This window comes from Bombina bombina, chromosome 8 (genome assembly GCF_027579735.1).
Source record: "Bombina bombina isolate aBomBom1 chromosome 8, aBomBom1.pri, whole genome shotgun sequence".
NCBI classification, from domain to species: Eukaryota; Metazoa; Chordata; class Amphibia; order Anura; family Bombinatoridae; genus Bombina; species Bombina bombina.
The window spans coordinates 137,696,957-137,717,738 of record NC_069506.1 but is presented as its reverse complement, the minus strand read 5'-3'; the positions used below and the strand labels follow the sequence as shown (position 1 = coordinate 137,717,738).

At 40.0% G+C, this 20,782-nt stretch overlaps 1 protein-coding gene across 1 annotated transcript in view; it reads left to right on the top strand.

Moving 5' to 3' along the window:
* Positions 1 to 20,782, top strand: part of LOC128638886 (vomeronasal type-2 receptor 26-like) — a 159,596-nt gene that overhangs the window by 87,570 nt on the left and 51,244 nt on the right. Inside the window, exon 6 of the mRNA XM_053691014.1 lies at positions 3,524 to 3,748. Within this exon, the coding sequence (XP_053546989.1) occupies positions 3,524 to 3,748 (225 nt within the window). The remainder of the gene's footprint in view (positions 1 to 3,523; positions 3,749 to 20,782) is intronic.

The window sequence follows — 20,782 nt, the reverse complement described above, 5'->3', positions numbered from 1 at the left end:
CTTTTTGCACGAGCGCACCTCCTGGGGACTTTTTGGCGTCCATCTTTTGTATCTGAGCACAATTATACAATAATAAGCTTTGTGGAGCATTTACAGACGGGAAAGGGTATCCCTAGCAAACCCGAAATACCGGGAGACTCAAATCCCACGTGGCAAGATGAACAAATTCCCTTGGCTGCTAGATAGGGCTACATGATGACGGTCATTGCTTACGTAGGCCCTGAGGCTGCGGAGAATGGAGCAGAGGCAGAGGTGAAACATGCTGAGCTAGCCTGTGTTCCGGCCATTACGCCAAACTGTATTAAGGCCTCATACCTAGTTGCAGATAAAGCTGAGACAGTGAGGTCCTCTAGACTCATTTGGAGACAGTACGAGGAGAAAGCCCACCAAGTGAGAAAACTATTCACCCAGACTCCCGGCTTCAAGTTGACACAAGAGGGGCCAATGCTTTGTACTCTCGTGCATCACTTTCAGGAGAGAGATGGTAATGGAGCATGGAACTCAACCCTAAATCATTGGGCATTTGTTTCAGAGAGAGCTCTAAATGAAACAAACGGCCTGCAATGCATAGCAGCGTTTCGTAATTTTACAATATACCTGATCTGTACCTCAACATCGCTCTCACCCCCTAGATCTGAAGTGGGGTAAATACTATACTGTTCCTGTAGAAAGAAAAAAACAAGCGCATCCACGATTCACTGTATTTATTTTGAATTGGGTCACATATAAAAGCTTAAAAATGCACACTTACAAGATATGTGCATAGAACATGCACGTAATATGTCTTTACTTTGCCGCCTCGTTCAGGTCCCCACTGTGAGTCAGATTAGGATAGCGGTGTCCATATTTTATTAATCCCTACTTTCTCACACAGACCCAGTAACTTCTGATGTTTGTGGTTGTCAGTTAAAGGTGAAAGGTTTTGCGCCATAAGAGGAAATGTATTCCAATTCTGACTTGCTTCTGTGCATTAAAAAAAACATGCATTCATGTGTTTTAAAAAAAAAAAATATATATATATATATATATATTCCCCACCTGTAAGTCACAAAAGTATTATAAAATTATATTAAACTACCTTTGGTTACATGTACAAGCTGTTTTATGAAATGTAAATATTGCCTCAATGACTTTCCATTTTATAGATGCAAATATTCTAAAATCTAAACTGTTTCAAAATACAAACTTTTTCTCAAGCAGTTTGGATAAAGGGTTTTCATACCTTTACTAAATTATTACTGTGATGAGAATAGGAAGTGACATCACCAGATTGGGGAGGGGCTTAGGGCCATTTGTCTGTGTCACAGTTAGTTAGTGAGATCAATGCTACCAGATGTATGTTTCCATGCTCTACAATAAAATAGAGTTGTACCATCTTTGCTGTGTCCTGCATGTGTCCTGCATCTCATGGCATGGTATCAGAAGTTTTTGCCTGCGCTTCTGTTTCCTGATCGATGACAATGTCAAAGTTTACCCCACCTGAGCCTTTTGATTTCTCTCAGCCTGCAGCTTGGCCCACATGGCGTCAGCGGTTTCAGCGCTTCAGGATTGCTTACAAGCTGGACAAGGAGACTGGTGAAGTACAAGTTAATTCTCTTTTATACTCTATGGGGAAAGATGTGGAGCCAGTGTTCAATGCTTTTATTTTCCAAGAAGGGGAAGAATTTGACTTTGAAATAGTTATGAATAAACTCAGTGCCCACTTTGTGCCCAAAAGAAATGTGATTCATGAGAGGGCTTGTTTTCACAAACATGCTAAGCGTGTGGGAGAATCTGTGGAGTCATTTGTGTGCAGCCTGTATGAACTAACTGAATTCTGTGAGTTTGGTGTTGCTAAAGAAGAGCAAATCAGAGACAGATTAGTTATTGGAATTGCAGATGCTGAAGTCTCACTGAAGCTACAGTTAGAGTCTGATTTAACATTAGATGGGGCTATTAGGATGGCCCGCCAGAGTGAACTGGTGAAAAAGCAAAGTGCTGATCTGAGGTCTGAGAGTATTGTGGATGAAGTGCAGCAGTTCAGGAGAGCTGCCAGTGAAAAGCACAGTATGAGCGGTAGACCTACGGCATAAGATAGGCCCAGAAGTGGATGGGCGCAGCATGTCCGATGCACAAGGTGCAACCGTGCCCATGATCAGAGTGTTATATGCCCTGCTAAAGACAAAAGATGTAGAAAATGTAACAGGATGGGCCATTTTGAAGTGGTGTGTAAGACTGAATATATTAAGGAGATGCAGGTGGATAGTGACCAGGAGGGTCAAGAAGTGTCCTTTGTGGGGTCTATTGATGAATGGCCGGGTTCAGAAGATGATTGGAGGGTTACCCTTACTGTAATGGGAGCCAAAGTTGCCTTTAAGATTGACACAGGAGCAGACATCACTGTAATGTCTCTTGCAGCGTTCATAAAACTGCCTCGACAGCCCCAGCTGGTGAAAGTTACAACAAACATCCATAGTCCTGGTGGCTGCATTGATTGTGCGGGGACATTTCTTGCCAGCTGCGAGTACAAGCAAAGGAAATTCACCATGTCTGTGCATGTGATTAGAGGTCAGTGTGTTAACAACTTATTGAGCAGAAAAGCAGTCTGTGGTTTGGGCCTAGAGGATCTCAGAAGATATGTTTGGTGAATTGGGTCTACTGCTGAGGGGAAGACATATCTTTTAAAACAGGGGATCCCACCAGCGGTGGTACTGAGGCATCCAGTTCCAAACTCTCAGGTACAGGCTGAAGATGTTTTCGGTTACAGAGTGTAACTGTCCCTCCTTAACCGAAAACATCTTCAGCCTGTACCTGAGAGTTTGGAACTGGATGCCTCAGTACCACCCCCTGTGGTATCCCCTGTTTTAAAAAGGGTGTCTTCCTCTCAGCAAGATCACAGCGGGGATATGTCTTTGCCTCCAGCGGACTCTCAATCACCTTTTTCTGTATCAGAGGACAGTTCATGTAGAGTTACATCAAGCGGAAGAGTGGTGAAACTTCCGGCCCGATATCGGGATTAACTTTAGTTAGAACAGTGACCGGAAGTATGGACAGAATAACCCCATAGTCACTGTGGACTAGGGTAGTCTACCCCGATGTTCAAGTCAGAATGTAATTGTTTATATTTTCTGTAACTTGTTATTTGTTATATACTATACAAAATTGTTGTTGTATACTTTGTTATTTGTTATATTCAAATGAAAAAAAAAATGTATGCTTTGTCCTTTGAAAAGGGGGAAGATGTGATGAAAGTAGGAAGTGACATCACCAGATTGGAGGCGGGTTTAGGGCCATTTGTATGTGTCACAGTTAGTGAGATCAATGCTGCCAGATGTATGTTTCCATGCTTTACAATAAAATAGAGTTGTACCATCTTTGCTATGTCCTGCATGTGTCTCATGACAATTACAATCACATATTTTTCAGTAGAGAGCTGCCTTAGGTTTGCTTTTATGCTTTCATGTATGTTATAGCATAAACAGTCTGGAAATGCTGCATATTCTAAATAATAATATTTTTTTCTCATTTACATATTATGTTACAGCTAAACCAATATCTGAAGGATCTTCGTTTCAATACAACCTCCGGAGAAGAGTTTTATTTTGAGAATGGAAGACCTCTAGCACAATATGAGATTATAAATTGGGTCATTGCTTACAACAATACCATTCTGAGAAATCAGATTGGTAGTTTTTCCATGTCCGAGTCTCAGGGAGAGCAACTTCTCATTAACAGACATGCCATAAATTGGAATCATAAATTTAATCAGGTACAAAAACACCTTCACTATTAATTACAATTTTAATTTGCTAAATAGTATATTTGGTGACAAAGCCCTCTTGCCAATCAGAGAGTTAAAGGGATAAGTTACACATATGCTAAATCAACTGAAAGTAATGCAGCATAACTGTAAAAAGTTGACTAGAAAATATTACATGAACATCTCAATGTAAAAGGGAACGTGTTTCTCCTGAAATACCAGTGTACGTGCTCTGTCAGTAGTTATCCTTCAATTACAGCCGATCAGCATCATCAGTGTGGAGCTGACATTTAGCTTTACTGTGATCTTGTGGAATATCACCATAATCTCACAAGATTTCCTAGTAAATATCCGTAACCTGAAACAGATGCTAACTTCCTTGCATGTCCCAGGACTAGCATTCCCATTGGATGTTTAAAGAAACTCTACAATGGGATGTGACTACTCAGGACATTTGTAAATAAAATATCTTCTATTTCTTATACAGTCCAATGTAGACTAACAGCAATATACCTGGTGCAGGTGGTAGGGGGCCACTGCAAACGCCCCTCAAAGTAACCACAGCAACAAAAATCCACAGCACCACTTGTAGGAGGAATTTTCTTGTCTTTATTTCTTAGCTTATAAAAAGCATGTAAGCACACAGCAACAACAAAAATCAACATTTTGGGTTATTCACCCTTAATCATGCATGATTAAGGGTGAATAACCCGAAACGTTGCTTTGTGTTGTTGCTGTGTGCCTACATGTTTTTTTTTTTCCGAAAAGCTTTATTGAAGTATTCCAATACAATGTTAACAAAGCTGTAAAAATGTACAATGAGTATACATACGGCTCCTTTTCAACATTTTTTATTGTACACGAACTATTAAGACACAAACAAATGTATTACAAAGCTTAAAAGAGCGTTATTCATACTTCGTCATATGATTTTTCCATCCTAGAGGAAATCCTCCAGAAGGGGACAATCTTGTATATAAACATTTTCATTTTAAATTATTTTCATTGCTTCTTAGTCTAGAGCTGGTAGAATATATTATGAAGAGTGGGAAAGACATATGGGAAAGGAAGGGGCAAAGGAAGAAGAAAGGGGATAAGAAGAGAGAAAAAAATAAAATAAAAAAAAATTATATTGTGCCATGCCACAGTGCCAATATCAGTTCATGCATTGCCAAGTTATGGGTTTTCAGATAGTGGTAACTCTCTAACAACAAAGTTTCCGCCATTTGGGAATGCCATTCCTCGAGGGTGGGGGGGCTATGAGATTTCCACTTTCTTGGGATTACTTTTTTTGCACAGGTGATCATTATTAATAAAAGTGCCAAGTGTGCTGTGTTTTGTGTTTTGGGTAAATCTAGAAATAATAAAATCTTTGGTGAATTTGGAATATCAATTTTTAAAGTGTCTTTCATCTTTTTCAAAACCCCCGTCCAATAAGATGACATACATGGACAATACCACCATATGTGCAGCATGGTTCCATACTCTCCACAACCTCTCCAGCACATCGGGCTTAAGGATGGAAATATTTTATTTAGCCTTTGTGGAGTGAGATACCATCTACTCATATATTTAATGTGCATTTCCTGTATAGTGGAAGAGACAGAAGATTTCTTAATTAATCCAAAAGCTCTAAACCACATCTCTAAGTTCGGGTTTATTCCTAACTCCTCAGCCCATCTTTTTTGTGTATACTGGTAAAAAATCATCCCCCTGTAAGACAATCAATTTGTATAAGATGGAAATTGTGTGTCTTAAGTCTTTGTCTGAGATACATATCTTTTCAAAAGTCGTGAGAGCTCTACCTAAGTCCTGTTTACATTTGTGTTTTGTAAAAAAGTGCATTAGTTGGTGATAGTGTAACCAGGAGGTAAAAATCTGAGGTTTGGAGTTTTCTAATACTGATTGTGAAACCACCTTCCCGTTTTCCACCACCCCAACAACAGAGCCTTCCTTAATTTTGTATGGAGCTAGTTTGTAGATACTTTTGTTGTAATAAGGGATCTCTGGGTTTTCTAAAATAGGTGTCAAGGGAGAATTTCTAGAGGAAATATGTGTGGAGGTAGCTATTGTAGCATCCCATATGTTTAGTGTTTCCTCTACCAGGTGATATCTAGAGACCGTGGTAGGGTGTTGTGATGGTGGAAGCCAGGCCAGAATGCCCATATTATTAATTTTAAAGATTTGTCTATCTAAGGCAATCCAGGCTTTGTTATCAGAGTTCTGTGCCCATTCCATTATTCTTTGTAAGCCTATTGCCCGTTTGTATGAGTAAATATCCGGGAGGCCCAGACCTCCTCTATCCCTTGGGATATACATAGAGCGCCTAGATATCCTGGGTTTTGAGTTAGCCCACACAAATTGTTCGATTAGGTGTTGTATTTGAGAAATATAACCCCTAGGGAGGGCGATGGGCAGAGTTTGAAGAAGATACAATATCCTAGATAGAATATTCATTTTAATGACACTCACTCTGCCCAACCAAGATATCGGTCTGTCCCTCCACGAAGAGAGGTCAGCCATGATGTCATTCTTTCAGTGGATATAGTTATATCCAAACAAGTCTGAGGGGTTAGGTGTTAAATGAATGCCTAGATACTTAAGCTTATTAGTAGCCAGGGGGATCCGATAATTTTGTTGGAGTTGTTGTATTATCCCTTTGCTAGTATTGACGTTTAAGAGTTCAGACTTGTCCAGATTAAAAGAGAAGTTCGAAACTTTCCCATATTCCCTTAGCTCTTTCAATAGTTCCGTGATCGACTCTGTGGCATTAGTTAAAGTGTAAAGGACGTCATCTGCATAAAGTGCTTGTTTATGTTCTCTATCTCCCACTACCATTCCCCTAATCTTCTGATTAAGCCTAACCTTATGGGCCAGAACTTCTATAGACAGAGCGAAAAGCAATGGGGACAGCGGACACCCCTGCCTAGTTCCGTTGTTTATGTTAAATTAATCTGATAGAGTCCCATTAATTTTAATTTTAGCATTTGGGTTGGAATAAAGCGCTAAAACCCAATTCACATACGTCTCTCCAATCCCCATTTTTTCCAGCACACGATGCAGAAAAGGCCAACCCACCCTGTCAAATGCCTTCTCCGCGTCGGTGGAGAAGAGCACTAAAGGACATCCAGAGACTTTCGCGTGATTAATTAGCTGGATTACTCTAATAATATTATCCCTCACTTCGCGGCCGGGGACAAAACCAACCTGATCATTACTAATCAGATTGGGTAAATGTTTATTGAGCCTGTTTGCTAGCACTTTTGCCAGAATTTTCATGTCTGAGTTAATGAGCGAAATGGGCCTGAAGTGGCCTGGTAAATCCCCGGTTTTCCCTGGCTTGGGCAATACCGTTATATGGGCCTCCAGTAGAACCCTCGATAAAGTAGGGTCTTCCCGTAGGCCGTTAAACAAGTCCAACATGGGACCAGCTAAAGCCTCGTTAAACTTTTTATAATATGGTGCCGAAAAGCCATCCGGGCCTGGACTCTTACCACTTGGGCAGCTCTTAATAGCCTCATATAATTCTTCCAAAGAGATCGGAGCGTCCATCGCCTTGGAGTCCTCCTCAGACAGGGAGGGGAGGTCTATTTCCCCTAGATAGGAGTCTATCAAAAGTTTCTGTTGTGTTATTATTGATTCTCGTGTTGCTGTTGATGTACTCTCCTCTATATTATATAGAGAATGATAATATTTATGAAACTCCTTGGCTATTTGAGAACTACTGCGAAGCGTATGACCATCCCCGGACTTTATGGTATGTATATACGAGCGGAGTTTTCTCTTTTTGAGTGTTCTCGCTAAGAGTTTGCCTGGCTTATTACCTCCCTCGTAGTAATTTTGTTTTAGATAGAGGGCTTTCTTTTGATAATACTCATTTAGATGTTGCTGGAATTCTAATCTCGCTTTTTTTAATCGATTTGTAGTGTCTGCACATGAGGGAATCTCTTTATGTTTGGCTTCTAGTAAGCTCAGTGTGGATTGGAGGTCTAAGTATTTGGTCTTGTATTGTCTATTAAGAAACACCTTGAGTTTAATTAGAGCCCCTCTGATCACAGTTTTATGGGCCTCCCAAATTATAGCTTTGGAAGAGGTGGGGTAGGTGTTAACCTCAAAGTATTCCCCAATCAGTTTCTGTATGTCTGCCAAAATCAGGGGGTTATTCAGAATAGTTTCGTCCATTCTCCATGTGCTCTCCTGGATGGGGATATCAGGCCAGAATATCAAGCAGAATACCGGAGCATGGTCTGACCAAGAAATATGACCTATATCGCATTGGTGAGTGATAGATAGACCACAGGAGTCTGTGTATATGTGGTCTATCCGGGAGTAGCTGTTGTGTGGGATAGAATAGAATGAATAATCCCTAGAGGTGGGGTGAAGTGTGCGCCATACGTCATGAATCTCTAATTTGGATAGGATGGTGTTAACCTGTGTGATGATGGATGAGGGTGTGCAAGTTGTCCCCCTTGAGGTGTCGATTACTGGGTCTGCTACTATATTAAAGTCGCCCGCCAAAAAAAGTGGTTCCCCTGGAGTGTGCTAATAGCTGGTCTCGTACCTGGTTAAAGAAAGATACTTGACCCTGACTTGGAGCATTAACCGAGGCCAGTGTAATATAGTGTCCGTAAAGTGTACCAACTAAAATAATATATCGGCCATCTGGGTCTTTTTCGATGTGCTGTGAGATAAATGGTACTGATTTGTGGAGCACAATACCTACCCCTCCTCTCTTTCTCTGTCCTGAGGCAAAATACGCTTGGGGGAACTGTGTGTTATGCCATCTAGGTTCCCTATCCCTCTTAAAATGAGTTTCTTGTAAAATAATTATTTGACTCTGTGTTTTGCTTAATTCTTTAAATGCAATAGAGCATTTGCCTGGATTATTAAGGCCTTTAGCATTGATGGTGGTAAGCTTTAGAGAATGATCCCCAAACCTACTGGACTTGGGCTTCATGGTTTACATACAAAAAAAAAAAAAAGGGGGAGCAAATAAGGAAGAAAGAAGGAAGAGGGTAGAGGAAAATAAAGTGGGGAGTAGAAGGTTTATAACTATGGGTATAGGGTTAGGGAGAGGTAAAAAGGAATATGTTGCTTTATAAAATGTTGATTTCTAAAAAGAAATATTCTAAGTGTCGCCTAGGTTCGACAATTCACCTGGAGACACCTATTTATAGCAGGGTACAATACGTCTTGCAACTTCTAGAACAAAAAGAAATAAGCACTGAGATAGGGGAAAAGCCCCTCCACTGGCGTAAGTTATAATTAGAAAATAGGAGTAATCCTATGTGTACTTGTAGCACTATAATAATTTGTTTCTATCTAAGTACGGAACCATAAGTACATATATCAATATAACAATATAAACATTCTTCAATATTGTGTAGTGGGAATTTAAATTAGTGTGTTAAGGGCTTATATTCATATCTGTAGATGAATAACTATTTGAATCACACAGAGCCCCAATATATATCTTAGTTTCCCCTTGACTCATTTCCCTTATTGAAGAATAACTGCATATAGACCCTAAGGACATTATTCAAAAAAAATGTTTGTGCTAAAATCCTGAGTATTTAAACAGATGAACAAGTTAACAAACAGTGAAGACATTTTTGCATATCTCAAAACATTAACATCTCAAATCTTCTAACATTTCAAATACAATATTTTACCTGACGGGAGTGGTGTTTGCACAACTTGCAGGTCTTCCAGGCCCTACAAAAGGCTTCTCCTACCTGCTATGTTTTGAGAGTCATATTTAGACCATCAGTTACAAGTAATAAGTACCATATCAGAGACCTATAAAGGTGGAGTGCCTAAATAAGTCATCTTACAGTAAAGAATAATCTGCATTCAGTTCATTCAGTATCCACAAGCAGCGGAAAAGTGTAAAAGCGCTGCTTTAATGCAGTATATGTGAGGTACTTAAATGTCTACTTGGTCCATGACGTATTCAGAATAAGTGGACAGAAAGGCCATGTTGGGATCTATCCAACCAGTTCTTCTGCATCCTGATTTCTGGGAGGACGGTTAACAACCGACCCTGTTCCTGTTGCAGCATCACTGAGAATAGGGCCTTGCAATGACAAATTTTCAAAAAAGATCCGATGGTCCATCCCCGGTCTAAATATAACAGTTTTGTTATTATTAGAAGCTATAATGGAGACTGGAAAGCCCCATCTGTACAGGACTTTGTTGCTTCGGAGGACAGATGTGATGTGACGACCTAGATTTCCTCCCCAACATGTGTTATAGGGTGTTTTTGCCGTGCTCCCTGAAGAATTTCTTCTTTATCTTTAAAGCTAAGAAATCTGACGATAATGTCTCTTGGGGGGGGCTTTGTTTGGTGGTTTGGGCCTAAGTGCCCGATGCGCCCTTTCAATTGGGATCTCAGGTGACGATGGGGAGTCCTTTATGATTCTGAACAATGCTTGGAGGTATCCCTCAATATTTTGTGGGGTAATGGTCTCAAAGACCCCCCGAAATCGCAGGTTATTCCTGCGGCCTCTGTTGTCAATGTCCTCTAATTTGTCATTAAGGTATTGCAAATTGTCAGAATGGTGGAGGATATCCGTTGATTGTTGGTGTAGGGAAGAGGCGCTTTCCTTGGCTGACTTTTCAATAGCTAGAACTCTCGTTTCCAGTGCCGAAAAGTCCTTTCTCAAGTCGCCAAACAGGCTCCTCATCTCTGTCATTACTCCTTGTATATCCGATTTAGAAGATAGATGTGATATGTCTTCTTTAGTAAGAAACTGTGATTGAGAAGTGTCAGCATTTGAGATAGATGGTGCACGAGTCTCTTGAGGGTTCGCCATATCTGCAGCTGGTGTGATCTTTTCAGAATCTACTGGTTTAAGATAATGGCTCATAGATTTTGAGGTACCTATCTTGTCTGCTTTGTTTATTCTTTTATTAGGCATGCCCTGAAGCAGTAATAACAATTATGAGCTCAGGTGCACGCTGATAGATTTGTTTTCAGCTCAAATTCTACTTCTGGAATGTGGTTGTTGGTATAGTTAAATTCTGACCTGCCAGCCTGGGTGCTGTGCTGTGTCAGGTCTTTAAGAATGGTTGAGAAGTCTGTCTGTAGAATTTAATACAATGAAGCAGACTCTGCTGCTCTGCCTCAATCTTAATGTGCTGCTTATAGTTTTATTGAGGACTCTGTGCATCTGCATAATCTTAAATATTTTAACAGTCAATATGGTCCCACGATTATTTAAATTATAAGATACCACCAAGCCCAGCGTATTTCTTAATTTATTTTTCTATGCTTACCACTCTGCCGGTTCACACCCTGACAATGTGCAACAGGGCTACAGCTATGCGGTATCCACCCGGCCCTGTGCTTCTCTCCTTGTGCAGGGCCCTTGGCAGTTAGATCCGGCTCACTCCAAAGGTATGCGCAACAGTGCTACTTTGATCCGGTACCTCCGCTTGGTTGCGGCATCTATGTGGCCCAAATATCTTCTCTTCTGCGCTCAGCCCTGACGGGGGAATCCGGAGCACTTCTAAGACCACTGCCAGTCCACACTAAAGGCCCTTCAAAGGTATGTGTGATGGGGCTTATTATAGTCCTTGGCCGCTGTTTGCTCGCAGCGTCTGTGTGGTTCGGGGTTTCTCTCCCCGCTTGTAGTAACGGCAGGTGAGTCTGGCGTGTGTCCGGCGCCGCTCTCGGGTGTTATAAAGGCCGCAGTCTCCCGGCAGTTTGTGGGCCCGAGTGCCAGGTATGCACCAATGCTTGCCTGGAAGTTGCGCCACGGGGTCCGTCAGCTTGCCGGTTCAGTCTCCACCTTGAGGCAATTGGGGGTCAATATAATACAAACAGCCTCCGGTTAGTTGCTGTTAGTGTAGGCAATTGTAAAATTCACGTGGGTTATCTTTCATGCAGATCCAGGCTGCTGCCTTTAAACAATTATACAGTATCTGCAGACGAGCTCTTTCTGCAAACTGCTTGTTCTTCCAGAGGTATATATTGTTCCTAGATAGATACTAGAGTGCTTATAAACTAAGTGATAAGTGCTATTTACATGCTTTCTGCCAGTTTAAGAAGCAGGAGCCCTTCTAGTGTGCGACCATCTTCCTGCGTGGTCAGGCTCCGCCCCCGTGTGCCTGCATGCTTTTTATACGATAAGAAATAAAGAAAAGAAAATTCCTCCTACAAGTGGTGCTGTGGATTTTTGTTGCTGTGGCTATTTCTTATACAGAAATGTTCATGTAATATTTTCTAGTCACCTTGTTACATATATGCTGCATCACTTCCAAGTAACTTGTGTTTGGGTAACATGTCTCTAACAAAAAATAACTGAGTCAGTCTTAATTGGTTCCTTTGTGATATCAAACCATTCTATGAAAAGTTGTAACATTCAAATTTAAAGGGACACGGTACTGAAAGTGTTTTGGTTTTTTTTGCATAGAAAAGGCAACATCTAAACTTTTTCAAATTAAAAAAAGTGTCTTAAAGACTGTTTAAGATCAAATACATTTAATTTTTTTACATCTGTATCAGTTGCATACTTCCTACAAATCCTTAAAGGAAGTTCCTACACATGCTGATAGGCATTTCCTACTAATCTTATTGGCTGTTACATACTTCCTGTTAATGCTCATTACTTACTTGCTATAGTAGACATTATTGTCTAGCCATATGTTTCACTCTCATTTCTCATTTGTACTATTGTTAACGGCCATAGGGGCCTAGTTATCAAGCCGTCTACTTTACCTGCCTTCACCGGTTCAATACGCCCGTCTAAGCTCACCTATGATCGCCACCGCGGACCGGCAAAATTTCGCCTAAGTTATCAATAAATCTGTCAAAAAACGCGCACCAACTACGGGGCGATGAGCAGCGGACTGTGAGAGTTATCACTCATCCGATCTCGCTGCTCTTCGACTTTTTGACAGCTTTATTGCTAGCCTGTCACTAAGCACCCACACTAACTACACTGTTCTACCCCTTATACCGGCGCCCCCGGAGCCCTCCGCAACTAAATAAAGTTATTATCCCCTAAACCGCCGCTCCTAGACCCCGCCGCAACTCTTATAAATGTATTAACCCCTAAACCGCCGCTCCCGGACACCGCTGCCACCTACATTATACCTAGTAACCCCTATCCTGCCCCCCCTATACCGCCACCCTCTATAATAAAGTTATTAACCCCTATCCTGCGGATCCCGGACCTCGCCACAACTAAATAAATAGTTTAACCCCTAAACCGCCGCTCCTGGACCCTGCCGCCACCTATATTAAACTTATTAACCCCTAATCTGCCCCCCCTACACCGTCGCCACCTATAATACATTTATTAACCCCTATCCTGCCCCCCCTACACCGCCGCCATTGTAATAAAATTATTAACCCCTAAACCTAAGTCTAACACTAACCCTAAAACCTTCTGAACTTAAATATTAATGAAATAAATCTAAATAATATTTCTCTTATTAACTAACGCCTAGATTTAGAGTTTGGCGTTAGCCGTCAAAACCAGCGTTAGGGGCTCCTAACGCTGGTTTTGGGCTACCGCTGGTATTTAGAGTTGTGTAGGTAAAGGTCTAACGCTCACTTTGCAGCCGCAACTTTTCCATACCGCAGATCCCCCTACGCCATTTGCGTATCCTATCTTTTCAATGGGATCTTTCTAACGCTGGTATTTAGAGTCTTGGCTGAAGTGAGCGTTAGAAATCTAACGACAAGACTCCAGCCGCAGCAAAAAGCCAGGAGTTAAGAGCTTACTGGGCTAATGCCGGTTCATAAAGCTCTTAACTACTGTGCTCTAAAGTACACTAACACCCATAAACTACTTATGTACCCCTAAACTGAGGCCCCCCCACATTGCCGCCACTCTAATAATTTTTTTTAACCCCTAATCTGCCGACCGCACACTGCCGCAACCTGCATTATCCCTATGTACCCCTAATCTGCTGCCCCTAACACAGCCGACTCCTATATTATATTTATTAACCCCTAATCTGCCGCCCACAACGTCGCCGCCACCTACCTACACTTATTAACCCCTAATCTGCCGACCGGACCTCACCGCTACTATAATAAAGTTATTAACCCCTAATCCGCCTCACTCCCGCCTCAATAACCCTATAATAAATAGTATTAACCCCTAATCTGCCCTCTCTAACATCGCCGACACCTAACTTCAAGTATTAACCCCTAATCGGCCGACCGGACCCCACCGCTACTCTAATAAATTTATTAACCCCTAAAGCTAATTCTAACCCTAACACTAACACCCCCCTAAGTTAAATATAATTTTTATCTAACTAAATAAATTAACTCTTATTAAATAAATTATTCCTATTTAAAGCTAAATACTTACCTATAAAATAAACCCTAATATAGCTACAATATAAATTATAATTATATTGTAGCTATTTTAGGATTTATATTTATTTTACAGGTAACTTTGTATTTATTTTAACCAGGTACAATAGCTATTAAATAGTTAATAACTATTTAATAGTTACCTAGTTAAAATAATTACAAAATTACCTGTAAAATAAATCCTAACCTAAGTTACAATTAAACCTAACACTACACTATCAATAAATTAATTAAATAAAATACCTACAATTATCTACAATTAAACCTAAGACTACACTATCAATAAATTAATTACATAAAATACCTACAAATAAATACAATTAAATAAACTAACTAAAGTACAAAAAATAAAAAAGAACTAAGATACAAAAAATAAAAAAATAATTTACAAACATTAGAAAAATATTACAACAATTTTAAGCTAATTACACCTACTCTAAGCCCCTTAATAAAATAACAAAGCCCCCCAAAATAAAAAAATTCCCTACCCTATTCTAAAATAAAAATAGAAAAGCTCTTTTACCTTACCAGCCCTTAAAAGGGCCTTTTGCGGGGCATGCCCCAAAGAATTCAGCTCTTTTGCCTGTAAAAAAAAACATACAATACCCCCCAACATTACAACCCACCACCCACATACCCTTAATCTAACCCAAACCCCCCTTAAATAAACCTTACACTAAGCCCCTGAAGATCTCCCTACCTTATCTTCACCACGCCGGGTATCACCGATCAGTCCAGAAGAGGCTCTGAAGTCTTCATCCAAGCCCAAGCAGGGGCTGAAGAGATCCTTTATCGGGCTGAAGAGGTCCATAATCGGGCTGAAGTCTTCATCCTATCTGGGCAGAAGAGGACATCCGGACCGGTAGACATCTTCATCCAAGCGGCATCTTTTATCTTCATCCATCCGGAGCGGAGCGGGAACATCTTCTTCCAGCCGACGCGGATCCATCCTCTTCTTCCGACGCCTACTCGCCGAATGACGGTTCCTTTAAATGACGTCATCCAAGATGGCGTCCCTCGAATTCCGATTGGCTGACAGGATTCTATCAGCAAATCAGAATTAAGGTAGGAAAATTCTGATTGGCTGATGGAATCAGCCAATCAGATTCAAGTTCAATCTGATTGGCTGATCCAATCAGCCAATCAGATTGAGCTTGCACTCTATTGGCTGATCGGGACAGCCAATAGAATGCAAGCTCAATCTGATTGGCTGATTCCATCAGCCAATCAGAATTTTCCTACCTTAATTCCGATTGGCTGATAGAATCCTATCAGCCAATCGGAATTCAAGGGACGCCATCTTGGATGACGTCATTTAAAGGAACCGTCATTCGGCGAGTAGGCGTCGGTAGAAGAGGATGGATCCGCGTCGGCTGGAAGAAGATGTCCCTGCTCCGCTCCGGATGTATGAAGATAGAAGATGCCACTTGGATGAAGATGTCTACCGGTCCGGATGTCCTCTTCTGCCTGGATAGGATGAAGACTTCTTCCCGATGATGGACCTCTTTAGCTGCCACTTGGATCAAGACTTCAGCCCGATGATGGACCTCTTCAGCCCAATGATGGATCTCTTCAGCCCCCTCTTGGGCTTGGATGAAGACTTTGGAGCCTCTTCTGGACCGATCAGTGATACCCGGCGTGGTGAAGATAAGGTAGGAAGATCTTCAGGGGCTTAATGTTAGGTTTATTTAAGGGGGTTTGGGTTAGATTAGGGGTATGTGGGTTGTAATGTTGGGGGGGTATTGTATGTTTTTTTTTACAGGCAAAAGAGCAGAATTCTTTGGGGCATGCCCCGCAAAAGGCCCTTTTAAGGGCTGGTAAGGTAAAAGAGCTTTTCTATTTTTATTTTAGAATAGGGTAGGGAAATTTTTTTGGGGGGCTTTGTTATTTTATTAGGGGGATTAGAGTAGGTGTCATTAGCTTAAAATTGTTGTAATCTTTTTCTAATGTTTGTAAATTATTTTTTAATTTTTTGTAACTTAGTTCTTTTTTTATTTTTTGTACTTTAGTTAGTTTATTTAATTGTATTTATTTGTAGGTATTTTATGTAATTAATGTATTGATAGTGTAGTGTTAGGTTTAATTGTAGATAATTGTAGGTATTTTATTTAATTAATTTATTGATAGTGTAGTGTTAGGTTTAATTGTAACTTAGGTTAGGATTTATTTTAAAGGTAATTTTGTAATTATTTTAACTAGGTAGCTATTAAATAGTTATTAACTATTTAATAGCTATTGTACCTGGTTAAAATAAATAAAAAGTTACCTGTAAAATAAATATAAATCCTAAAATAGCTACAATATAATTATAATTTATATTGTAGCTATATTAGGGTTTATTTTACAGGTAAGTATATAGCTTTAAATAGGAATAATATATTTAATAAGAGTTAATTTATTTCGTTAGATAAAAATTATATTTAACTTAGGGGGGTGTTAGTGTTAGGGTTAGACTTAGCTTTAGGGGTTAATAAATTTATTAGAGTAGCGGTGGGGTCCGGTCAGCAGATTAGGGGTTAATACTTGAAGTTAGGTGTCGGCGATGTTAGGGAGGGCAGATTAGGGGTTAATGCTATTTATTATAGGGTTATTGAGGCGGGAGTGAGGCGGATTAGGGGTTAATAACTTTACTATAGTAGCGGTGAGGTCCGGTCGGCAGATTAGGGGTTAATAAGTGTAGGTAGTTGGCAGCAACGTTGGGGGCGACAGATTAGGGGTTAATAAATATAATATAGTGGTCAGCGGTGTTAGGGGCAGCAGATTAGGGGTACATAGGGATAACGTAGGTTGCGGCGGTGTACTTAGCGGCAGATTAGGGGTTAAAAATAAAATGCAGGGGTCAGCGATAGTGGGGTCGGCAGATTAGGGGTTAATAAGTGTAAGTTTAGGGGTGTTTAGACTCGGGGTACATGTTAGGGTGTTAGGTGCAGACTTAGGAAGTGTTTCCCCATAGGAAACAATGGGGCTGCGTTAGGAGCTGAACGCTGCTTTTTTGCAGGTGTTAGGTTTTTTTTCAGCTCAAACGGCCCCATTGTTTCCTATGGGGGAATCGTGCACGAGCACGTTTTTGAAGCTGGCCGCGTCCGTAAGCACCGCTGGTATTTAGAGTTGCAGTGGCGGTAAATATGCTATACGCTCCCTTTTTGGAGCCCAATGCAGCCCTTCTGTGAACTCTAAATACCAGCGGTATTTAAAAGGTGCGGGGGAAAAAATACACGCGTAGCTAACGCACCCCTTTGGCTGCAGAACTCTAAATCTAGCGGTAAATTAATCATATTTAAAACTAAATACTTACCTTTAAAATAAACCCTAATTTAGCTACAATATAAATAATAATTATATTGTAGCTATCTTAGGATTTATTTTTATTTTACAGGCAACTTTCAATTTATTTTAACTAGGTACAATAGCTATTAAATAGTTATTAACTATTTAATAGCTATCTAGTTAAAATAAAGAGAAATTTACCTGTAAAAAAAACTAACCTACGTTACAATTACACCTAACACTACACTATCATTAAATAAATGAATCCTATTTAAAACTAAATACTTACCTGTAAAATAAACCCTAAGATAGCTGCAATTTAATTAATAATTACATTGTAGCTATTTTAGGATTTATATTTATTTTACAGGTAACTTTGTATTTATTTTAACTAGGTACAATAGTTATTAAATAGTTATTAACTATTTAATAACTACCTAGTTAAAAGAAATACAAAATTACCAGTAAAATAAATCCTAACCTAAGTTACAATTAAACCTAACACTACACTATCATTAAATAAATTAAATAAATTAAATACAAATACCTACAAATAAATACAAATAAATAAACTAACTAAAGTACAAAAAATAAAAAAAGAACTAGGTTACAAAAAATAAAAAAATAATTTACAAACATTATAAAAATATTACAACAATTTTAAGCTAATTACAACTACTCTAAGCCCCCTAATAAAATAACAAAGCCCCCCAAAATAAAAAAAAATCCCTACCCTATTCTACATTAAAAAGATACCAGCTCTATTACCTTACCAGCCCTTAAAAGGATCTTTTGCGGGGCATGCCCCAAAGAAAACAGCTCTTTTGCCTGTAAAAAAAAATACAATACCCCCCCAACATTACAACCCACCACCCACATACCCCTACTCTAACCCAAACCCCCCTTAAATAAACCTAACACTACCCCCTGAAGATCTTCCTACCTTGAGTTGTCTTCACTCAGCCGAGCCGAATTCTTCATCCAATCCGGGCGATGTCTTCATCCAAGCGGGGGCTGAAGAGGTCCATCATCCGGCTGAAGTCTTCATCCAAGCGGGGGCTGAAGAGGTCCATCATCCGGCTGAAGTCTTCTATCAAGCGGCATCTTCAATCTTCTTTCTTTTCGGCTCCTTCTTGGCTGATAGGATTCTATCAGCCAATCGGAATTAAGGTAGGAATAATCTGATTGGCTGATGGAATCAGCCAATCAGATTCAAGTTCAATCCGATTGGCTGATCCAATCAGCCAATCAGATTGAGCTTGCATTCTATTGGCTGTTCTGCTTAGCCAATAGAATGCAAGCTCAATCTGATTGGATGATTGGATCAGCCAATCGGATTGAACTTGAAAGGAACCTTCATTCGTCAGGAGTTCGTTGTGGAGGAAGGATGTTCCGCGTCAGCGGGATGAAGATGGAGCCGGAAGAAAGAAGATTGAAGATGCCGCTTGATAGAAGACTTCAGCCGGATGATGGACCTCTTCAGCCCGCGCTTGGATGAAGACTTCAGCCGGATGATGGACCTCTTCAGTCCCCGCTTGGGTGAAGACTTCAGCCGGATGATGGACCTCTTCAGCCCCCGCTTGGATGAAGACTTCAGCCAGATGATGGACCTCTTCAGCCCCCGCTTGGATGAAGACATCGCCCGGATTTGATGAAGAATTTGGCTCGGCTGAGTGAAGACAACTCAAGGTAGGAAGATCTTCAGGGGGTAGTGTTAGGTTTATTTAAGGGGGGTTTGGGTTAGATTAGGGGTATGTGGGTGGTGGGTTGTAATGTTGGGGGGGTATTGTATTTTTTTTTACAGGCAAAAGAGCTGTTTTCTTTGGGGCATGCCCCGCAAAAGGCCCTTTTAAGGGCTGGTAAGGTAATAGAGCTGGTATCTTTTAATGTAGAATAGGGTAGGGAATTTTTTTTATTTTGGGGGGCTTTGTTATTTTATTAGGGGGCTTAGAGTAGGTGTAATTAGCTTAAAATTGTTGTAATATTTTTATAATGTTTGTAAATTATTTTTTATTTTTTGTAACTTAGTTCTTTTTTTATGTTTTGTACTTTAGTTAGTGTATTTATTTGTATTTATTTGTAGGCATTTGTATTTAATTTATTTAATTTTTTTAATGATAGTGTAGTGTTAGGTTTAATTGTAACTTAGGTTAGGATTTATTTTACTGGTAATTTTGTATTTCTTTTAACTAGGTAGTTATTAAATAGTTAATAAATATTTAATAACTATTGTACCTAGTTAAAATAAATACAAAGTTACCTGTAAAATAAATATAAATCCTAAAATAGTTACAATGTAATTATTAATTACATTGTAGCTATCTTAGGGTTTATTTTACAGGTAAGTATTTAGTTTTAAATAGGATTCATTTATTTAATGATAGTGTAGTGTTAGGTGTAATTGTAACTTAGGTTAGTTTTTATTTTACAGGTAAATTTCTCTTTATTTTAGCTAGGTAGCTATCAAATAGTTAATAACTATTTAATAGCTATTGTACCTAGTTAAAATAAATTGAAAGTTGCCTGTAAAATAAAAATAAATCCTAAAATAGCTACAATATAATTATTATTTATATTGTAGCTATATTAGGGTTTATTTTACAGGTAAGTATTTAGCTTTAAATAGGAATAATTTAGTTAATAAGAGTTCATTTATTTCGTTAGATTTAAATTAGATTTAATTTAGGGGGGTGTTAGGGTTAGGGTTAGACTTAATAATTTTATTATAGGTTGCGGCGGTATGGGGGCAGGATAGGGGTTAATAAAAAATATTATAGGTGGCTAAGGTGTACGGGGGGCAGACTAGGGATTAATAAGTTTAATATAGGTGGCGGCGGGGTCCGGGAGCGGCGGTTTAGGGGTTAAACTATTTATTTTGTTGCGGTGGGGTCCGGGAGCGGCAGGATAGGGGTTAATACATTTATTAGGGGTGGCGGCAGTATAGGGGGTCAGGATAGTGGTTAATAGGTATCATGTAGGTGGCGGCGGGGGCCGGGAGCAGCGGTTTATGGGTTAACAGATTTCTTAGAGTTGCGGCGGGGTCTGGGAGCGGCGGTTTAGGGTTAAAATGTTTAATATAGGTTGCGGCGGTGTAGGGGGGCAGATTAGGGGTGCTTAAACTCTGGGTACATGTTTGGGTGTTAGGTGTACACACTTCCCATAGGAATGAATGGGATGTCAGGCAGCAGCGAACTTGAACTTTCGCTATGGTCTGACTCCCATTGATTCCTATGGGATCCACCACCTCCAGGGCGGCGGTTTGAAAACGAGATACGTTGGGCAGTAAAAGTGCTGAGCGTACCTGCTGGGATTTTGATAACTCCCAAAAGTAGTCAGATTGTGCCGAACTTGCGTTCGGAACATCTGGAGTGACATAAGAATCGATCTGTGTCGGACTGAGTCCGGCGGATCGATGCTTACGTCACTAACTTCTACTTTTG